At 45.0% G+C, this 17,858-nt stretch overlaps 1 protein-coding gene across 8 annotated transcripts in view; it reads right to left on the bottom strand.

Moving 5' to 3' along the window:
- Positions 1–17,858, bottom strand: part of lig1 (ligase I, DNA, ATP-dependent) — a 36,833-nt gene that overhangs the window by 11,310 nt on the left and 7,665 nt on the right. For 6 of the 8 annotated variants that reach the window (XM_076097909.1, XM_076097908.1, XM_076097912.1 and 3 more), the window contains 14 exons: positions 17,730–17,841; positions 15,419–15,505; positions 14,585–14,641; positions 13,891–13,949; positions 11,335–11,448; positions 11,009–11,175; positions 10,553–10,629; positions 10,279–10,370; positions 9,075–9,174; positions 8,827–8,912; positions 7,826–7,941; positions 6,690–6,785; positions 3,436–3,546; positions 1,321–1,392 (listed from right to left, as the gene is read on the bottom strand). In XM_076097909.1, coding sequence (XP_075954024.1) covers positions 1,321–1,392; positions 3,436–3,546; positions 6,690–6,785; positions 7,826–7,941; positions 8,827–8,912; positions 9,075–9,174; positions 10,279–10,370; positions 10,553–10,629; positions 11,009–11,175; positions 11,335–11,448; positions 13,891–13,949; positions 14,585–14,641; positions 15,419–15,505; positions 17,730–17,841 — 1,346 coding nt within the window. Of the gene's footprint in view, positions 1–1,304; positions 1,393–3,435; positions 3,547–6,689; positions 6,786–7,825; positions 7,942–8,826; positions 8,913–9,074; positions 9,175–10,278; positions 10,371–10,552; positions 10,630–11,008; positions 11,176–11,334; positions 11,449–13,890; positions 13,950–14,584; positions 14,642–15,418; positions 15,506–17,729; positions 17,842–17,858 lie in introns of all 8 variants that reach the window. The other 2 variants (XM_076097915.1, XM_076097914.1) reach the window with 1 other exon arrangement.

Genomic DNA, 17,858 nt, shown 5'->3' with positions numbered 1-17,858 from the left:
GAGCTATAAAAGGGTTTAGACTATCATTTTTCACCACCGCCCAACAAAACTCATACTAACTGCCCATTAAGGGTAACCGGATGTTTTACTGAATGTACACCGATGGTCCGTGAACATCTCACTGATCAACGTTAGGAAGAACACACGCTTCCTTATAAAGTTGATATGGGGAAACAAATCCACCACGGTCAGCATTTTTTGGGGAGTTGTGTATCGGCCTTGAGGTGAATGTAAATCTATTCACTTTTCTTTTAGCTCCGCTTTGGTCTCCACCGACTCCTGAGGGAAACATTGCTAGCTGCTAAACGCTAGCTAGCGCTGAGAAGCGGCAACGCTGGAAACACAACGGGTGTGTGATTCTTAACGCATCACATGCAGCTGGTGTGTGTGTGTTGTCTTTAATAGTCGAGCTGGGCCAGCTCTACACAAACAGAGAAAATACCTTTTATTTTCATTTTGCCTTAAAACTGTTTACTTTCAACTAAGGCTGCACCGAACAGCTCCAGGCTTCATAAACACTCAAATTCTAAATCAATTCGAATGCACAGCAGTTTTTAATGTTTTTTTAATTTAGTCATCATATCGGGACTTAGTATCTGCAAGTACTCAGATGTAAGTACTTATACTTGGTCTACAAAAGTATAACAGGACCACGGACATTTCTTTGGTGCGGCTAGCAGCCGCTAATGATCGGCACGGAGGCTCCAGCCCCAGGCCGACAGTAGAGCTAACAGGGAACACGTCCAGAAAAGAGAGACAACCAATCAAATTCAAATTAATGAATTGATGAATAAAAAAGGGCAACAGCCTAAAAAAAAGAGAAAGTACATCCAGAGAGAAATGAATTCATAACATTTACATAAATGCCACATTAGGTGGGAAGCAGCAATGAAATTGCACAACTTCAGAGTCACTGGTGCTCTTTTAACTCCGTCCGCTTGGGAATACTCGCAGAGCATCGGCTGATGGAAGCATTGGCTGATTTGCATTTTTCTTCGGCTGACTTTTAGGAAATTAGCTTAAAAAAAATTGTGTAATATTTGGTTGGAATCATACACACTCTAAATCCCAAAACACACACACACACGACGCTAGAATTACAATGAGCGTCACAATCATCTGGTTACAGCCTCCAGTAGAACCGTCATTGGCATTCAGGGACGTTGTTGGAATCTCAGCGGGTGACAAGGACGCAGGGGTGCTCACAAACAATAAACAAGCGCACACACACACACACACACACACACAATGGGTTCAAATGACAAAAGGAGTGTTTGAGAGAGATCTCTGGGTAATATTCTCACCAGCAGCAGGTCTTACCTCTCCGTTGAGATAGAGGAGGTCAAAGGCGTACACACACACTTGGACTTTGATCTCCGAGGCGTCCACATCCTGCAGGGAGGCATCAACAAATACACACACACACTTAAATATTTTTCCCTTGACAAAAATATGCAAATAGACGCAACTTATTCACAAATCGCTACATCCAACCTTGGGACTTGTTACAAAGAGCTCTTTGATTTCTCTGCTCCCCCCCCCCTCCACCTTTTAACAGCATCGCACCTCCTTGTTGTGTTCGTCCCCCCCCCCCCCCGGCGTTATTACTTCTCGCTCCTCGACTCCCTTCGCTCACCTCTCCTGCCTTCCCCTCTCGTGCACCTCATTCTGTTTATTCCACACTCGTTTACTCCCGTCAGTCTCTCCACTCTGCCGTATGACCCCCCCCCCCCCCACCCCGATGTGGAATTCCATGACTTTTCAATAACGACGCCGAATTGAAAATTGAATTCCGAGATTGGGCTGCACCAGCTAAATGTTGGTGTGTTAAGGCCTTCCTTCCTCGCTGATAGAGTTTCAAACTAGTGATGTATTAACTCAGGTTGCACTATTAAAAACAAACAAAGTAAATATGGATGTAAATTAAAAAATGATCCAAAAAACGAATGTTTGATAAGAAAAGAAACACTCCACATGTTTCTTAGACCTGAAGAGTGCACAGAGTGTGAGGAGCACTGAATGTAAACTCCACAGGGCAACAAATGTCTAAGTGAAAACTAAAGCGAAGTGAAAATCAGTTGCTAGGAAACACGTAAAGCTTTCAAATCAAAAGCCAACAATTATTCTGCAGCGTAACTGGATATTTCTGAGAGGTTTGAGAGCATTTTTATTGAATTTTAAATATCGAATCACTAATCCACCCTGAACCCTTTGGAACCTGAGCTGCGTTCCCACCAAGAGGTTCCTGGTAATTCTACTTTTTAGGAAGTAAAAGGTTCCTTCAGCCCGTTTCTAGAGATCAGACGAACTAGTCTGCTGACGTATGAAAGGACACGACCCGGGACACACTCTGCAGCTCAGTGTGCTCGCCTGTCATCTAAATAACAAAAAGCTCCGTTTTGCCTCACCGTGACGACATTTAACGGCTGCGCGGTGTTTAGTGCTGGACGTTAATGAATGAAATGTAGAGGAGGATGAAAGCAGGAGCATCCGTCTCCACAGTAAGTCATCTGTCGAGTGTTTGCTTGTGACGCAATCTGAAAATAGGGGGGGAGTTTGTGCCTCTGGACAACGAATACTTACGTCAGAAAGTTTTTGTGCAACCAGTTTGTAATTAATGTGTATATCAACGACGATAAACCAAAGCCTTGTTAAGGGGGCGGTGAAGGGACGGGATCAGGAATACAACATTAAATACCTGTGTCTACAATAAAACCTTCCTCTCCCTCTTCTCCTTTTCACGCCCTCATCACCTTCTCCTCACCAATCAATGATGTTTAATTAGTTCATATCGGGTTTCATCTCCTCATCTCACAGATTTCATTCCAGCGAGGACGCTCTTGAGCAGTAAAACGGAGGAGACGACGTTACAAAATGGCCGTAGGGCAGTACAATCAGTTTGTGCATCAAACAGTCATTACAAATAATCATGATTTCGTCGCCGCGGTAACTGTATCGAGCAAATAAAAAATCATCAGGATAATCATTTTCATTATCGCGTTCCCCCGTATCGGCGCTCTCATTTCTCCTCCTAATTTTCAAGGATGCCATCGCGCACACAAAGGAGACGAGGTAAAAGACGCCGTTTCCCTCTAATGTGATTGGTGTCGTTGAAAGAGGCCGTTATTCTGATCAAAAGTGAAAAAACACCTTGCTGACATTTGCGTTCTCCCCCCCCCCCCCTGCCCTCCTCGATTAATTTGACTCTTCTGTCTCCCATTTACCAATCTCTCCCTCTGTCTCCATCCATCGCCCTCCGTCTGTCGGATCATTTCACTCCAGTATCTACCTCTCCTCTACCTTCTGGTCTTTATCGCCGTCTTGTTTTCTCTCTTCAACCTTTTCACTTCCCCTCCTCTCATCATCTCCTGCCTTCTTCCCTTTCACCTCCCCGAGCATCTCACCCCTCCCTCCCATCGTCCTCTCCGTACGTACCTTTCTCTTGCGGGTGGTGAGGACCTGGAAGGGCTGGATCTGTTTCTTCTCCCGGTCCCAGGCCACCGCCTCAGAGTCCAGGACGCAGGAAACCACCGAGTCCTTCTTCACCTTTTCAAGGAAAATCACAGATACAGAGAAAAAAAGGGAATTACAGATGAACAGAGATTATATTCAGTAGAGAGACGAGGAGGGCTTTTCAAGAAGAGCCAAATGATGTTATTTGAAAATCTGCATATCAGCAACATCTGCTGTAGCAATCAGAGGATTATCAGGAGGTCTCATTCAAGTAAATACAACAAACTTGGGACAACACTCAACTTTTAAAAATGACAGACTGAAGGCATGTTCAGGCTGTTTCAGGACCTGCAGCTGCTCTCCATTTGTTGCCAAATGTTTTGCAAATCAACCTCCACGCTACATTTATCGTTTCTCTTGAGTAACTTCTACTGGACCTGCATCTCTCAAAAGCCAAATATTTCACCAGAGATGTTTACTTCACAGTTTATTCCTGCTTAAATCAAAAGACTGCGACAGCTGATGAACACTTCCCTTTGGGTTCCGGCTATGGGCAGATTATATTGATCTTCAGGAGTGGCGGCGTTTATCGGAGCCTGAATCCTGCGCGTGAAGCTCGGGGATGTTAATCTCTCGCGTCCTGGTAGAGTCCGGGGCCACCGGGACGCTTTGAATGTACAACTTGAACCAGATCGAGAGCCGAGCAGCGAGTGAGATCTGAGAGGTGATCAGAGGAAGCCAATCACAGTTCAGAGCGAGGACGACGCAGTAGAGGTAACGGGTTGTTTGGAAACAGACAAACGTGTCAAACGGAAGCAGTTATACTCATACGGTCATTAGGCCAAGTAATGCATTAATGTATTTGGACTCATATTAATGTGTTAATATATTGATATCAATTCATATTTAGAAGCAGGAAGGCACTACGGAAGAGTCGGGAAAATTAGTTTCCCCTCATTAATATGCAAAATAATGCAGCACGGTGCTGTAAAAGCTAATCAGACCACCTCCTCTATGCAGGAAACGTGTGTCGGTGTGAAGTTTGTGAGAATGTGTCGACACACACAGAAGACGCCATTTCTTTAAGTAATTGTCTGTCATGCTTATGATTAGCTATTGATTTCCTTAATGAAAGCCTCATTTAAAACAGACATGGGCTGTTTTTACAGCACAGTCGTGGTGAATTAAATGTCATAAATTCATAAATTAAGGGGTCATAAACACAAGAAGATTGACGCCACAAATGAAGCAATAAAACTTTTCACTCAGTTGAACTTTCTTTTTCTCTCTCTTTCATCCCAAAACTCACAGTTTAGGCAGAAGTAATGCTGAGAAACAAAAGGTGAGAGAAAGCAAAGGAGGGAGGCGAAACAAATCACCAGAATATACCGGAGTGAAGAGAGAGAATGAGGAGGACTGACAGGAGCGAGAGAGAAAAGGAGGGGAATGTGTTGGAAAAGACAAATCGGGAGAAGGAAGACGGGGATAAAAAAACAAAAAAAAAGGTGCGAGAAGATAGCAGTCGGGGACATCGACAGGAAGGAGCGAGAGTTAAAATATGTGAATGTAGAGGAAGAGAGAGAGAGAGAGAGAGAGAAGTGGTGAGAGGAAACGGCTATAAGAGGCAGAGAGACTGAAAAAGGATGAGGGGAAGAGAGGGAGACACGGATGAATAAGACAAGAGTGAGAAGAGAGAGGTGAGAGTAGTGGGGGGGGGGACGGACAGGTGTCATCAAGAAGGAATGAGGAAGAAAAGGAGACAGGTGGACAGAGAGACACGAGAAGGAGACAGGTGGACGGAGAGACATGAGAAGGAGACAGGTGGACAGAGAGACAGGTGGACAGAGAGACACGAGAAGGAGACAGGTGGACGGAGAGACAGGTGGACAGAGAGACACGAGAAGGAGACAGGTGGACGGAGAGACAGGTGGACAGAGAGACACGAGAAGGAGACAGGTGGAGGGAGAGACAGGTGGACAGAGAGACATGAGAAGGAGACAGGTGGACGGAGAGACATGAGAAGGAGACAGGTGGACGGAGGGACATGAGAAGGAGACAGGTGGACGGAGAGACATGAGAAGGAGACAGGTGGACGGAGAGAGAGCCAATAAGGTGAGAGACAAAGAACCGTGTAGCTTTTAAAGTTCTGGAGAAAGAAAGAGAGAGATGAGAGTCAGTGTGAGGGAAGCTTCAGAGGGCAGATGTTACGTGAGATGATGAGACGGGGAGCGTAATGGAGAGAGAGGCAGAGTGATGGAGGGACATGAGAGGATGGTGGGAGGCACTGACAAAGTTAACTTCTCGTTTGCTGACGTGACCTCTCGGTGGGAAGCCCCCCCCCCCTTCACTCTTCAGAACCGGAGGTTGCTGTCTGGGTTACACCTCGCTGCGAGTCCACAGTGGCATGATGAAAGCAGGCTTTACCGGGGCTCAAGACAATGATGGGTCCCTGTCAACTAGCTGCATGTTGCACTTTACCTTAACCTGCAGCTGAAGCCTCCCATCATGCACCTTTTTCTTCTCATCTTTGAAAATGAGGAAATAAAGTCCACCCTTTTCCTCACAACCAAACTATTTCAGCCTCATCTGTGACAACCTTGACACAAACAACAACAGTGAATGAGAAAGAGAGAGCGTGAGAGCAGCTTTGGTATGTCATCGCAGATCTTTACGAAGGTAAAAAAAAAAATTTAAAACACACACTAGGCATGCGCCAAGGTAGTGAGCGCGCTCACATAACCCCAGGCCACCTGCCAAGGCTTCAGGTGCCGGTGATCTCTTCCTCTATTCCCACGCAGGCAGAAGCTCGCTCATTTGGCAGCTCTACCCACAGCTGCAATTACACAACCAGTGTTTCCAGCATCTATTAGAGGGAGGAAGCTTTCACAAGCTGCTTTCAAATGACCATCCTCAGTAGACGTCGCTCTAAATTCAAAGATAATTTTAACGGCCAGTGGTAGCGCTTGATGACTGAAGGGGGACAGGGAAGGGCAAAGACCAGCACAGGAACAAATACACTTTAACGGGGGATTCAATTCGAGACAGGCAGGCTCACGGAAACCAGACAGACGAGAGACAAGTTGAGAGAAACGGGTAAAAATGAAAGACAAGAGCAGAGCGAGATAAATGTGTGCAGCTGTAAAAGCCCTCATTTGACAATGAAAAGCGCAGACAGACTCTCTCTCTCGTCTCCCACGGGGCTGAGCTGCAGCGCTCTGTGTGTTCTAGTGTTGTACCTTGGGAATGCGGGAGATGATATCGGGGTATTTGCTGGTGTTGTCTTCCTGGTTGCGGCTGAACACTCGAACCTCGCCGCTCTCCAGAATGTGAATCTGTGGAAAAAACACACAATACAACATCGTTGACATTAGTATATTTATCACATGAATAATAAAGTGATGAAACGGACTGCTTTGCTATTTTCTATATTATTTTGTCCTAATGTGGATTGTAACAAACCACCATGTGACTTACAGTAGTCCTATTGCACTGGACTTGTCTAAAGCGCAGATATTTGTCATCATGTTCCTTTAAATACATTCACTTCACAAGATATGTTGCATTGTTTTTAACAGTCGGGGACAACAAATAACTTTTCTTTTTCCCTGTTGATAGATGAGCATCGTCTCCGATAAATAGACTCAAATTGAAATAAAATAGACACAATAACTCACTTGACTAATTAGACGGGATACACTCACACACACACACACAGGGGGAGTGTTTAACAGAGTGGTGTATCAAGAGTCCCTCTGCTGGCAGTTGGAGGTATCGTCCACTGCAGTGAGACAGGAGAGGGTGAAGAGGAGACGTCATGGGGTTCGCTCCCTCTCGTCTCCCTCCTCTCTCTCTTCTTCTCAGTTCAAAGGCACGTTATTGGCATGACTGTCCAAAATTAACAATACAGCTGGAGGGGTTTACATTACAGTCTCTCTCTCTCGTCTCTCTACGTCTCTCTTTCGACATTTTCATCCATCTGTCTGTCTCCCGGTTCCCTCTCCCTCTTATGTGTCACCCCTTCACTGTCTCTAGCCCCTTTCCTCACCTCTCCCCCATCTTACTCCCCCCTCCCCCCTCCTTCTACTTTGTCCACAATGGCAGAAGTAGCTTTCTCTGCCTGAAGGGCCCAGGGCAAGAGAAGCACTACTGTGTATCTAAAAAGAATAGACACACACACACACAGACACGGTATCGAAACACCATGCATGTGTGCGCTCAGTCAAGCGAGTCACAGAACAGCAACACCTAGTACTCAAAGAACACAGCTGAAAGGAATGTGCATACAAAATTCAGCAGCATATGTTCGGTGCCCGAACGCTAGAAAAACAAACACTCTCGTCACTTCACCGCACAAAAAAATAAGAAAACGCACCTGCGCCCGCTCTCCGTCGTACTTGTACTCGCATGTGAACGCCGCCTCGTCGAACCTCTTCATCACCTCGCCGACGCCTTTGGTGGGGTGAGCCAACATGGGTCTCAGCGGCACACCTGGGAGGAGGAAGGTGGCGTGAGAAGTCGGGGAAAGTAAACAGCGCGACACCGAAGCAACCAATACAAATAGATACGCGGTCATGCATTTTACATGAGTTCTCAAAACGTCGAGGAACTAATTGCGAGTTCGGGCAGGAAAAAGTTTTCTTCGTTTGTGGGGAGGGGAGGGGGGAGGAGGGCTTTCGCTAACAAACCTCCAGGTTATGAGAGCGACGCAGATCTCAGATCCATTTTGGAAAAAAAGCTGTGAAATTTACTTCTTTCGCACATGACGCATCAGCATCACACCCACAGTTGAAATGAGTTTGTTTGCGTTTTCATTTGGCCATAATATAAAAGTTGTCTGACTCACAGCCCCGCGGGCTGCGCTGCTAAGTTAAGCTTTGAAAGCAGCAGAGGAGAGACATCATGAAACACTGCAAACAAATTCCTTTAATTGGAGCTTACGGAGGCCGATATGACAGGACAGTAACATTTTGTCCAAGCTGGCTGGCATCCAAAGAAATTCATCCGGCTCCTTTAACTATCTCGCATTTCAGAGAGCGAGAGAGCGAGAGAGAGCGAGCAGCCCTGTGAATAACGATTGTTTACCTGCCAGAAGAGCTGCTGGATCTGTCTCACTGACCAACAACGGACAATTTAGTAACTCTCAGACGGAGGCCGGTATTCATTTTCCACCTTGTTGTCGAGGCTGCTTATCACAAATCGCTTGACAACAGCGTAATTGGGAGCTAATCCGTAGTTTACTGGTATCTTTAAAGCTCCCTGTGATGAACAACTCAACTAAAATAACTGACTCTCCTCCACTGAACGGATCGATAAACACACAACAGTCACTGTTTTGGATCTTATAGCCGTTCTGCCTCCCGATTGGTTGCATACCTGGAGTGAGCTTGCAGTGATTGGGCAGCTCGTCGATGCCTTCTTTCAGCAGAACGGGGAGGAGGACGTCGTAATTGGGCATCTCGCTGGACGGGACAGAGAGGGTGGGGGGGGGGGGAACAAACAAGAAGATTAAAAAAAAAATCAATATCATCCAAAGTGAAAGTGAGCAGAGTGAGTGAGGGAGAATGAGGGACGGGGCTTAAAGGGGATGAGGTATTGTAGTGGCGTCGAGGACAGACAGTTACCAGTAAGTCTGCTTGAGAATCAGAGTCTTCTCTTCGATCCAGGCCCGCCTGCTCTCGGCGCTCTTACCCTTCCCTGCGTCGAGCACAGCAGGGGGGAAACCTATAAGGAAGAGGGGGGGGAGAAATGTATTTCAAACAGATCAGTGTTTGAACATTTGCTGGATGAAAGTTCAAATGCCAGGAAATATACTGATAGAATTACCGCAGGATGAACTGAACCTAAAGATGTAGTTTCAGTCCCACCGTGGTGAAAAGGCTTCAGTTCATATCGAAGAGGCCAAATGAATCATTCCGTTTCCTGACATGAATAATTACCAAATATTTAAAAATGTGACTGAATACTAATTCATCAACATTTATTATTCATGTTAAGATCCACTTCTGCCCGACAAAAAAAAATTGTGCTCTTAGTTTGACCTGCTCGATTAAATAATAGTTAAAGAAAGAAAGAAAAAACATTTCCAGACCAGACCACAGATCAATGCAAATCTCCCCACCGAGCCGCTGGTCTAATTGACTCCTATTAAAGCATACCTCTAGTCACGAGGAAGCCAAGAATACTAATGAGTCAGAGATGAATTCATTTCATTTGGTGATGGTGGAAGCAGGTCGGATCGTTACGGAATCCAGCATATTGGTATGAAGACACCCTCCAACTACATACCATAACTACATATATGATTTCATCTGTGACTGTTCTCATGGAATGAATATTCATTTGAACGATTATGAAGAATATTTTAACACTGCGTTAACAAGTGTTCCATAAATAAAAGTTGTGATTACTTGCTTTAACGCCTCACCTTTCCTTTCCGTCAGTGTGATCTCCCCGTTGGGTTGCGAGTTAATTTCCGCCATTCACGTCACACCACAGAAGTATCTCAATAAACAGCCACGAACACAAGTCTGCAAACTTAAACGTTAAGAAGTAATCCGAGTGAAACGCCAGCTTTCGTCCAGCTCCAAACTAATCTGATGTCTCAGCACTTTGAGTTGAACAAATGTAGTGGATATTAAGGTTCGGGCGGATGGACGAGTATTTCAGAGTACATCCCCTGTTTGGGGTTTTAATGTCATTTGATTTTGCCAATTTAAGCGGTCTGCCTCAGAAGAATACTGCGCTGATATATCTGCAAAAACTGGTTCGATGTACACGTACACACGTTTGTCTTAAAACATTGTTTTAAGACAAATGGAAGATTACCTTGTCCAGGGGGGGTCAGGCACACAGCCTGGCTCAGAGCCGATAGGACGCTCTGCTCAGCCAGGCCTATCCTCAGCTTCCCAGCCAGGGACCTGTCAATCAAAACCACACCACCAACAGCCGTCAGTGATGACGCCCGTTTGCACCTGCTGCCCATGACCAACATGAACACACAAAGAGCTAAGGCAGCGACGTAACATCCGTGCATATATACATGCAGGTGTGTGTGTGCAGCCGAGCGTCTCTGTGCATGCGTGTGAGAGTGTTATTTTACCTGACTATGTAGCGGGCCTCGGAGAAGCGGCATGCCACAAAGAGGCCTTTGATGATGTCGATTTTCTTATTCATGGCCTGAGGCAGACGGGAGGAAATTGAGATTCACAGAGGAAGAGCGAGGACAGACAGAATGCAAAAACGACTGAGGTCACAAGCGAGTACAAACTCCATGTTCAATCCAGTGTTAAAAAAAAAAAGAAAAGAAAAGAGAGCCAGCAGCAACGGGGATGAAAAGGGAACTAATTGCTTGTGAGATTCCAGCCAGGTGACGACTTACTCAAAAGCGGAGCGATTACCCTCTTTCCTCTGTAGCAGACTAATAAACAAATACACAATCACATTAACGTTTCCTCCCTCTTCCCTCGATGACCCAATACTGGCAGCCAAATAGAGCGAAAACAATATTTGCCCGGGACTACTTTCCCCTTAATGAAAATGTTATTCCCTGGCTCACCGAGTTCCCACTCATGCTGGCGATTTCCTTCAATTTCCTGAACACGCCCCCCGCTGTCAGACTGGCCGGCTGGAACATCATGCGCTGGTTGCTCCGGGAGCTCTCGGCCACGAGGCCCAAATCTCCTCTCTCCTGCGCCTCCGCCTTGATTTTGTCCAATTGTCGCCCTGGAAACAAGAGCGAGACGGTAAATGGCGGGCTGATGAGCAGAGGAGGGTGTCGTTAGCAGTTAGGCCGACGATGCTCAAAGCGTTTAGGTGCAAATGAAATGGTTGTCTCTGTGTCTGTGTGTGTGTGTGTGTCCCCCCCCCCCCCCCACACATTACCAGTTGCTTGAGCAACCGCTTTCATCAGCACCGTCTCTCCCACGCCGAGCTCCATCCCCAGGTAGGCGGGACCCAGCTGGTTCAAACACAGGTACACACAGCACAACAAGTCGTCTGGAAGAAGAACACACACACACACATATTACGACACAGAATATATATATATATATATATATATATATATATATATATATATATATATATATATATATATATATATATATATATATATATATATATATATATATATATATATATATATATATATATATATATATATATATATATATATATATATATATATATATATATATATATATATATATATATATATATATATATATATATATATATATATATATATATATAAGCATTTTACTTCACAGCTGGACCCTCACGATATCACACAAGAACTGCTGGATAACAGGAAGATCCATCTTGTCAGGCTCCAAGGCTCTAATTGGTTTGTGAGCGACTGTTGTTCAAAACAATAACAGCGGCTTCTAAAGACGTTAGCGTAGATGCTGCAATAACAGTCATTATCAGAACTGAAGGAAGAGCAAAGAATGGGACTTAATCGTAATTATGAATCCCACACTACACTACATTTCTTGACAAACAAGTATCTGGTCTCAAATTAATGTACTTTTCACGATCGTCATACGAGCAAAAAGTGTCAATTTACTTTTTTTAAGCCTTTTGTTATAAGAAAGCAACGAGAGAACCATAAACATGTTTGTTTGAATGCATAATAATATATCACCGACGCATTAATGTGTTCATCACTTTAATGTTTCAGCTGGTAAAAAAGGTAGAGCTCATTTTAATCTATTTAAATATTATATCACATTCTGCTGGGTAGCTTGTGAATGTCCACCTGTGGATCAATAAAGCTTTATTGATACAATACCATTTTATTTATTGATTATATGTCATAGTAACGTAACTAAAGCTGTTAGATAAATGTAGTGGAGTAAAAAGTACAATATTTGCCTCCGAGATGTTGTGCAAATACCTACAATTTGTACTTCAGTACTTGTTTAAATGTACTTAGTTATTTTCCACCTGTTGTAACAGAGTTGAGAAACGCCATGAAGTGAAGCTAATGCTAGCGGCTAACATTATGACTCAGGGAGGAGGCTCTGTACGGTGGAGTCGCTCTGTAAGCCGCTGCTCCGTTAACGACACTTTATTTACTCCGGCTGCAGCTGATCAGAGTTGACTCACGGAAAACTCTCGCACGCCACAGACGATCACCGTCGCGTAATTCACTCACAACACACGTTAGCCTCCGAACACGACAAGAGGGACATTTGCACGTTAGCTACGGCAATAAAAGCTTTCCTCACTCACTCACTCAGCAACCCCCCCCCCCCCCAAAAAATACTCAGATCAACAAGACTCACGTAAATGACATATTTTGCCCAAAAGTATCTAGTGTGCTGGTATGAAACCCAAACAAAAGTACAGACCTACAAAGAGAAGCACCAACACACACTGTTAGTCTGTGACAGCTCCAAACACACACACACAAAATCAAGGACATATGGACAGACAACCAAACACACACACAGAGAAACATGGCCACACACACACAGAGAAACATGGCCACAAACACACACACAGAGAACCATGGCCACACACACACACACACACAGAACCATGGCCACAAACACACACACACAGAGAACCATGGCCACACACACACACACACACAGAGAACCATGGCCACAAACACACACACACACAGAGAACCATGGCCACAAACACACACACAGAGAACCATGGCCACAAACACACACACACACAGAGAACCATGGCCACAAACACACACACACACACAGAGAAACATGGCCACAAACACACACACAGAGAACCATGGCCACAAACACACACACACACACAGAGAAACATGGCCACAAACACACACACAGAGAAACATGGCCACACACACACACACAGAGAAACATGGCCACACACACACACACACACAGAGAAACATGGCCACAAACACACACACACACACAGAGAAACATGGCCACAAACACACACACAGAGAACCATGGCCACAAACACACACACACACACAGAGAACCATGGCCACAAACACACACACACACAGAGAACCATGGCCACAAACACACACACACACAGAGAAACATGGCCACACACACACACACACACAGAGAACCATGGCCACAAACACACACACAGAGAAACATGGCCACACACACACACACAGAGAGAAACATGGCCACACACACACACACACAGAGAAACATGGCCACACACACACACAGAGAAACATGGCCACCCACACACACACCCACCCACCCACCCACCCACCCACACACACACACAAAGAGAAACATGGCCCCACACACACACACACGCACACGCACACACACACACGCACACACATCAATGAAGTGACTCATCCTCCCACTTTCATGTGCAGCCTGGCTTCATCATCATCTCCTTGATAGAGTGGCTGGCAGCCAGCTGCCTGTGTTGCGACATCAGCATGCATTATGGGAGAGATAAAACACCATTTACCTGGAGAGAGCAGCAGCACGGAGCGGAGCAGGTTCGACAGCGTCTCGATGTTTCTCAGCCTGGGAAATGACAACAGGATGGCTTTGAGACGAGGAAGACGAGCTAAACGAATTTTAAAGCCATCCTGTAAATACTGGGAGGCGGGAAATGAGATTTGTCTGGGAGGTTTTAATCGGAAATGGAAGCCGGGGAGGCAGATGAACAGTTCATTTATGAAACGCTATACATCAGTTGGAGTGGGCGGGCGAAATAGAAGTCATCAGCGGCGTGTTTGTCATTCAATATCCTCAAAAGACAAAAAAAAAGGAAGTCTGTAAAGGTGTTTTCTATTTGCTGGCTGGAGACGTGAGTTCCGGATCATCCTTTAAAGTGCATGATATGGATTCCTAACACTAAGAATTACATGCCTTTCCATCCAAATGCATTCTTTAGCATTCCTAGAAAATTGGCTAATTGTAAAAATTTAATTTCATGTCCCCTGCCCTCCTCAAATGAACGCAGTTTCCTCAATTTCTCTGGCAGGAACACACTAATTATTTTTTTCAGAAATTCCCAGCAGGAAGCCCGAGTGGTAATTTTGTAAAAATGCTTTGGTATATTCTACTTCCTTTGAAGAGCGATCACTTTCTCCCGAATGGTGTTTTCCTCGTCGAGAGGGGGGAGAAACACCGTTTCCTCCATATGGAGCTCTTACCTGCCAGAGTCCTCTTCAATCTTCTCAAAGGTGCGAGCCACCGCCAAGTACGGCACTCTGGAGAGAGATGAGCAGAGAGTTAGCGGGAGAAGCATTCTGCAGCGTTTAACGGGCTCAGCTGTTCGGAGCCGCTCGCAATTAGTGCAACAGTAGAATGAGCTTTGATTGAGGGTTATCAAAACCCCGTTACAAGCAACAGCGGGGAGGACGAGGGTCAGAGCTGCCATGGAGGGAAAAATGATGTTCGGGGGACAAACGGGAGAGTAGTTTTTAGAAGACACGTCTCAAAAGAGACATTTTCTGTAGTTCTTTGCGGAGACGAACATGACGTTTCAATGTAATCTGAAGCAGACGGGTTTTGCTTTTGGTTACATGAGGAAACCTGAGAGACACAATGTTTTAAAAGTGTGTGATCGACATGTAGCTTCAAAAGGAGAAACACGAAGCACGGCACCGTACGCAGCAGCTGACCGGAGTCTAAGCAGCTCGACTTGATGTAAAAAGTTCATGATTTTTTTTCCCCATCACCAAAGTCAGAGCACTTCCCTGGCATGAAAATGTAATTTCCTCAGAGTTCTTTAATGTTTGACTCTGGACGGTTGCCCAGAATAAACCAGGCTGGTTGCCTCACAGTTGTTTTCGTCAGTTATTCCGTGCGGTTCGCCCCCCAGTGGTCAACGCAAGAAATGCATCTCTTCGACATTCCAAATCAAAGCCCACGACTTTGTAAACTATCACAGCCACTGGGAACCATACGTTTGTCGAAACACATTCAAGACTTTGGGATCCCATTTGTGAGGCGAGTAGGCCGGGTAAGGATGGAGCTGGACTTACTTTTGGCCCTGCTTCCAGCAGGCGTGGTCCACAGGGTGGTAGTTGGCCCTGGACGGGTTGTAGTCCGTCTCTCCCGAGTTCGACTCGCTGAGGGAAGAACACAACGGAGAAAACGGAGCAAATTAAAGAGTGTGACTGAGCGACGGCGACAGCTGTTAGTCACTGAAGCAAACTCAGATCTCTTTTGAGAAAGAGAGTCACGCACGCTCATAACAATGAGGCACTCTGAAATGTGAGGGTTTGAAGAGAAAGCTTCACTGCTTACAGTTAAAGAAAACAGTGCTTATTAAGACAAAGCATTTCCAACGGCAGCAATGTTATATTAAAAAAACACTGATTGGGATTGTAAAAAAAAATGTTCACCGCAGTTCTTACAAGATGTGTTTAGTGTTTCTTTTCCTCACACGAGGTTGAACAAAATATCGTTACAAGAAGAGGAGCTGGAGCTGTGAACCGTCCTTTGTGTGCCGTTCCTCTCACTCCCGTCCCTGTCGCACACGAGCCAGCGATAAAAAAATAAACAGGCGGATGAAAAATGCATTTCCTCTCTTCTGGAGCTAAAAATAGTCGGTGGCTGGAATAGTTAACGTGACCTGAAAGTGACAAAGCAGTAATACGCCGCTTCTGCTGCTGGTTTATTTAACAGAAGAACTGCTTTGTGTAAGAAAGAAAAGACTGATAATGTAGAGATACAAAATAATACCTCAGCTGAGGCTACAAAACCTTCCTACACACAGAGAGACGAGTATTTCACTTGTTCTGCCTGATCAGTGTTCAGAAGGCCTTCCCATGATCCTTAACTTTAACAGAACTCTATTGATACACTGCTGACACGCCCTGATTATAAATATTGACACAAACTGAATTGGTGAAGTGGTTCAGCTATTTTAAGAATCAGGCTGAGTTTCCACTGGACGGGCCGTCCTTTAACGAGGAGACACGACGCCGAATTGACCGTACGATGACTTCTCACATGCGTCCGTCTCCAGACCCGTTAGGAACTTCTGGAGCTTCTTATAATTCAAGTATGATTTCAGTCTTGACTGAGACTGTGGTTTAAATATAAATGAACTTTGCTGCAAAACAGACAGACGACACTGTTCACACTCAGACACCTGACAGCTCCATAGCAGGGTTATTATCGTAAAGTTAAGAAATGATAAGCAGTGAAAAATATTGTTAGTAAACTGAAACTAAATGAATCTGATATCCTCCAAGAAAAACTAAAATGAAATGAATAAAAAATCTGCTCAAAACATGATTCGACCAATTTTCCCTCTATTGGCAACGTAAGGGAACATGTCTTAAAGAAACAGACGTGTTTATTGTCTCCAAATAAGAGTCAAAATGAGGTCCAGACGTGCATGTGTTGTGGGAGGAGCAGCCTGCCCCCCAATGTAAATTAAATGTGATTCGTTCACAGTTGTACCAGCTGCTGTTTTGAGTCCAGAGTGAACTGTACTGATGAGCAACATGGACCTCAGCACACCTCTTTTCATCACAGCCAACATGGGAATTACATTTAAAATATTCTTTGAAGAAACCAAACGCTGACATAACCTTTTACATCCTGACCCACAGGAAGAAAGAGTTCTAAAATACGCTGAGTAGACGGTATTGGACCAGCGCTGTAGAAAAGACCTTGATCGGCTCGGCTGCTGGCGGCTCATCCAGAGATTCAGCGAGTCGCCGTTTGTAGCCACAGACGGTATGAACTGAGTGAGAGTGACGTAGATCACACGTTCTCTCTCGTCTTCGTGTGCGTTTAGCTCCATGAAGACGGGATTTGAAAGTCCAGGTACAGACGTGTACTGCTCTCCCCTAATGTTAAGCTTTTTAGATACAACAGAGATGATCACTACTGTGAAAAGGAGAATTCCCGAGACATTTAACCGACTCGACATTCAAGGAGATGGCTCTATGCAGTAGTGAAGATGAAACATCGTGGCCGTTCATACACGGTACTGCAGCTATGTAGTTTCTATGTTTACGTAGCTACGTACTTCTGAGACCTTATACCTGGTCCCAACAGAAACAGACTAAAACTTCTACACTAAATACATAAAAACTAAAACTTTAACTAAAAAAAACAGCCTTGCTCCACAATCTCCTTTATTGCAACGCTGCCTTTCTCTCCCTTTCTTTGTGTAGGCGGCCATCTTGCTTGAATTACATGTGAAGTGTGCAAAGTCGATCGTGTTGACATCAATTATTTTGGCCATGATAATCGTGACTTAAACTTTAACGCCTACTAGCGGGTGAGATGTCTGTCCTGAGCTTTGCTTTAACTTCCTGTTGCACTGGGCCTCACCCTTTGGTGTCTTTGGCGTCCTCCTCTGAAGTCTTCCTCTCGCCGCTCGTCGTCTTCTTCTCCCCTTCGCTCTTCTCTGGCTTCTCCGTCTTCACGGCAGCTTTTCTTGGGGCTGTTGAATTAAAAAGA

Source organism: Anarhichas minor, unplaced genomic scaffold (assembly GCF_050575085.1).
Source record: "Anarhichas minor isolate MPS153535 unplaced genomic scaffold, ASM5057508v1 ptg000024l, whole genome shotgun sequence".
NCBI classification, from domain to species: domain Eukaryota; kingdom Metazoa; phylum Chordata; class Actinopteri; order Perciformes; family Anarhichadidae; genus Anarhichas; species Anarhichas minor.
This window is presented reverse-complemented; position numbering and strand designations above follow the sequence as displayed.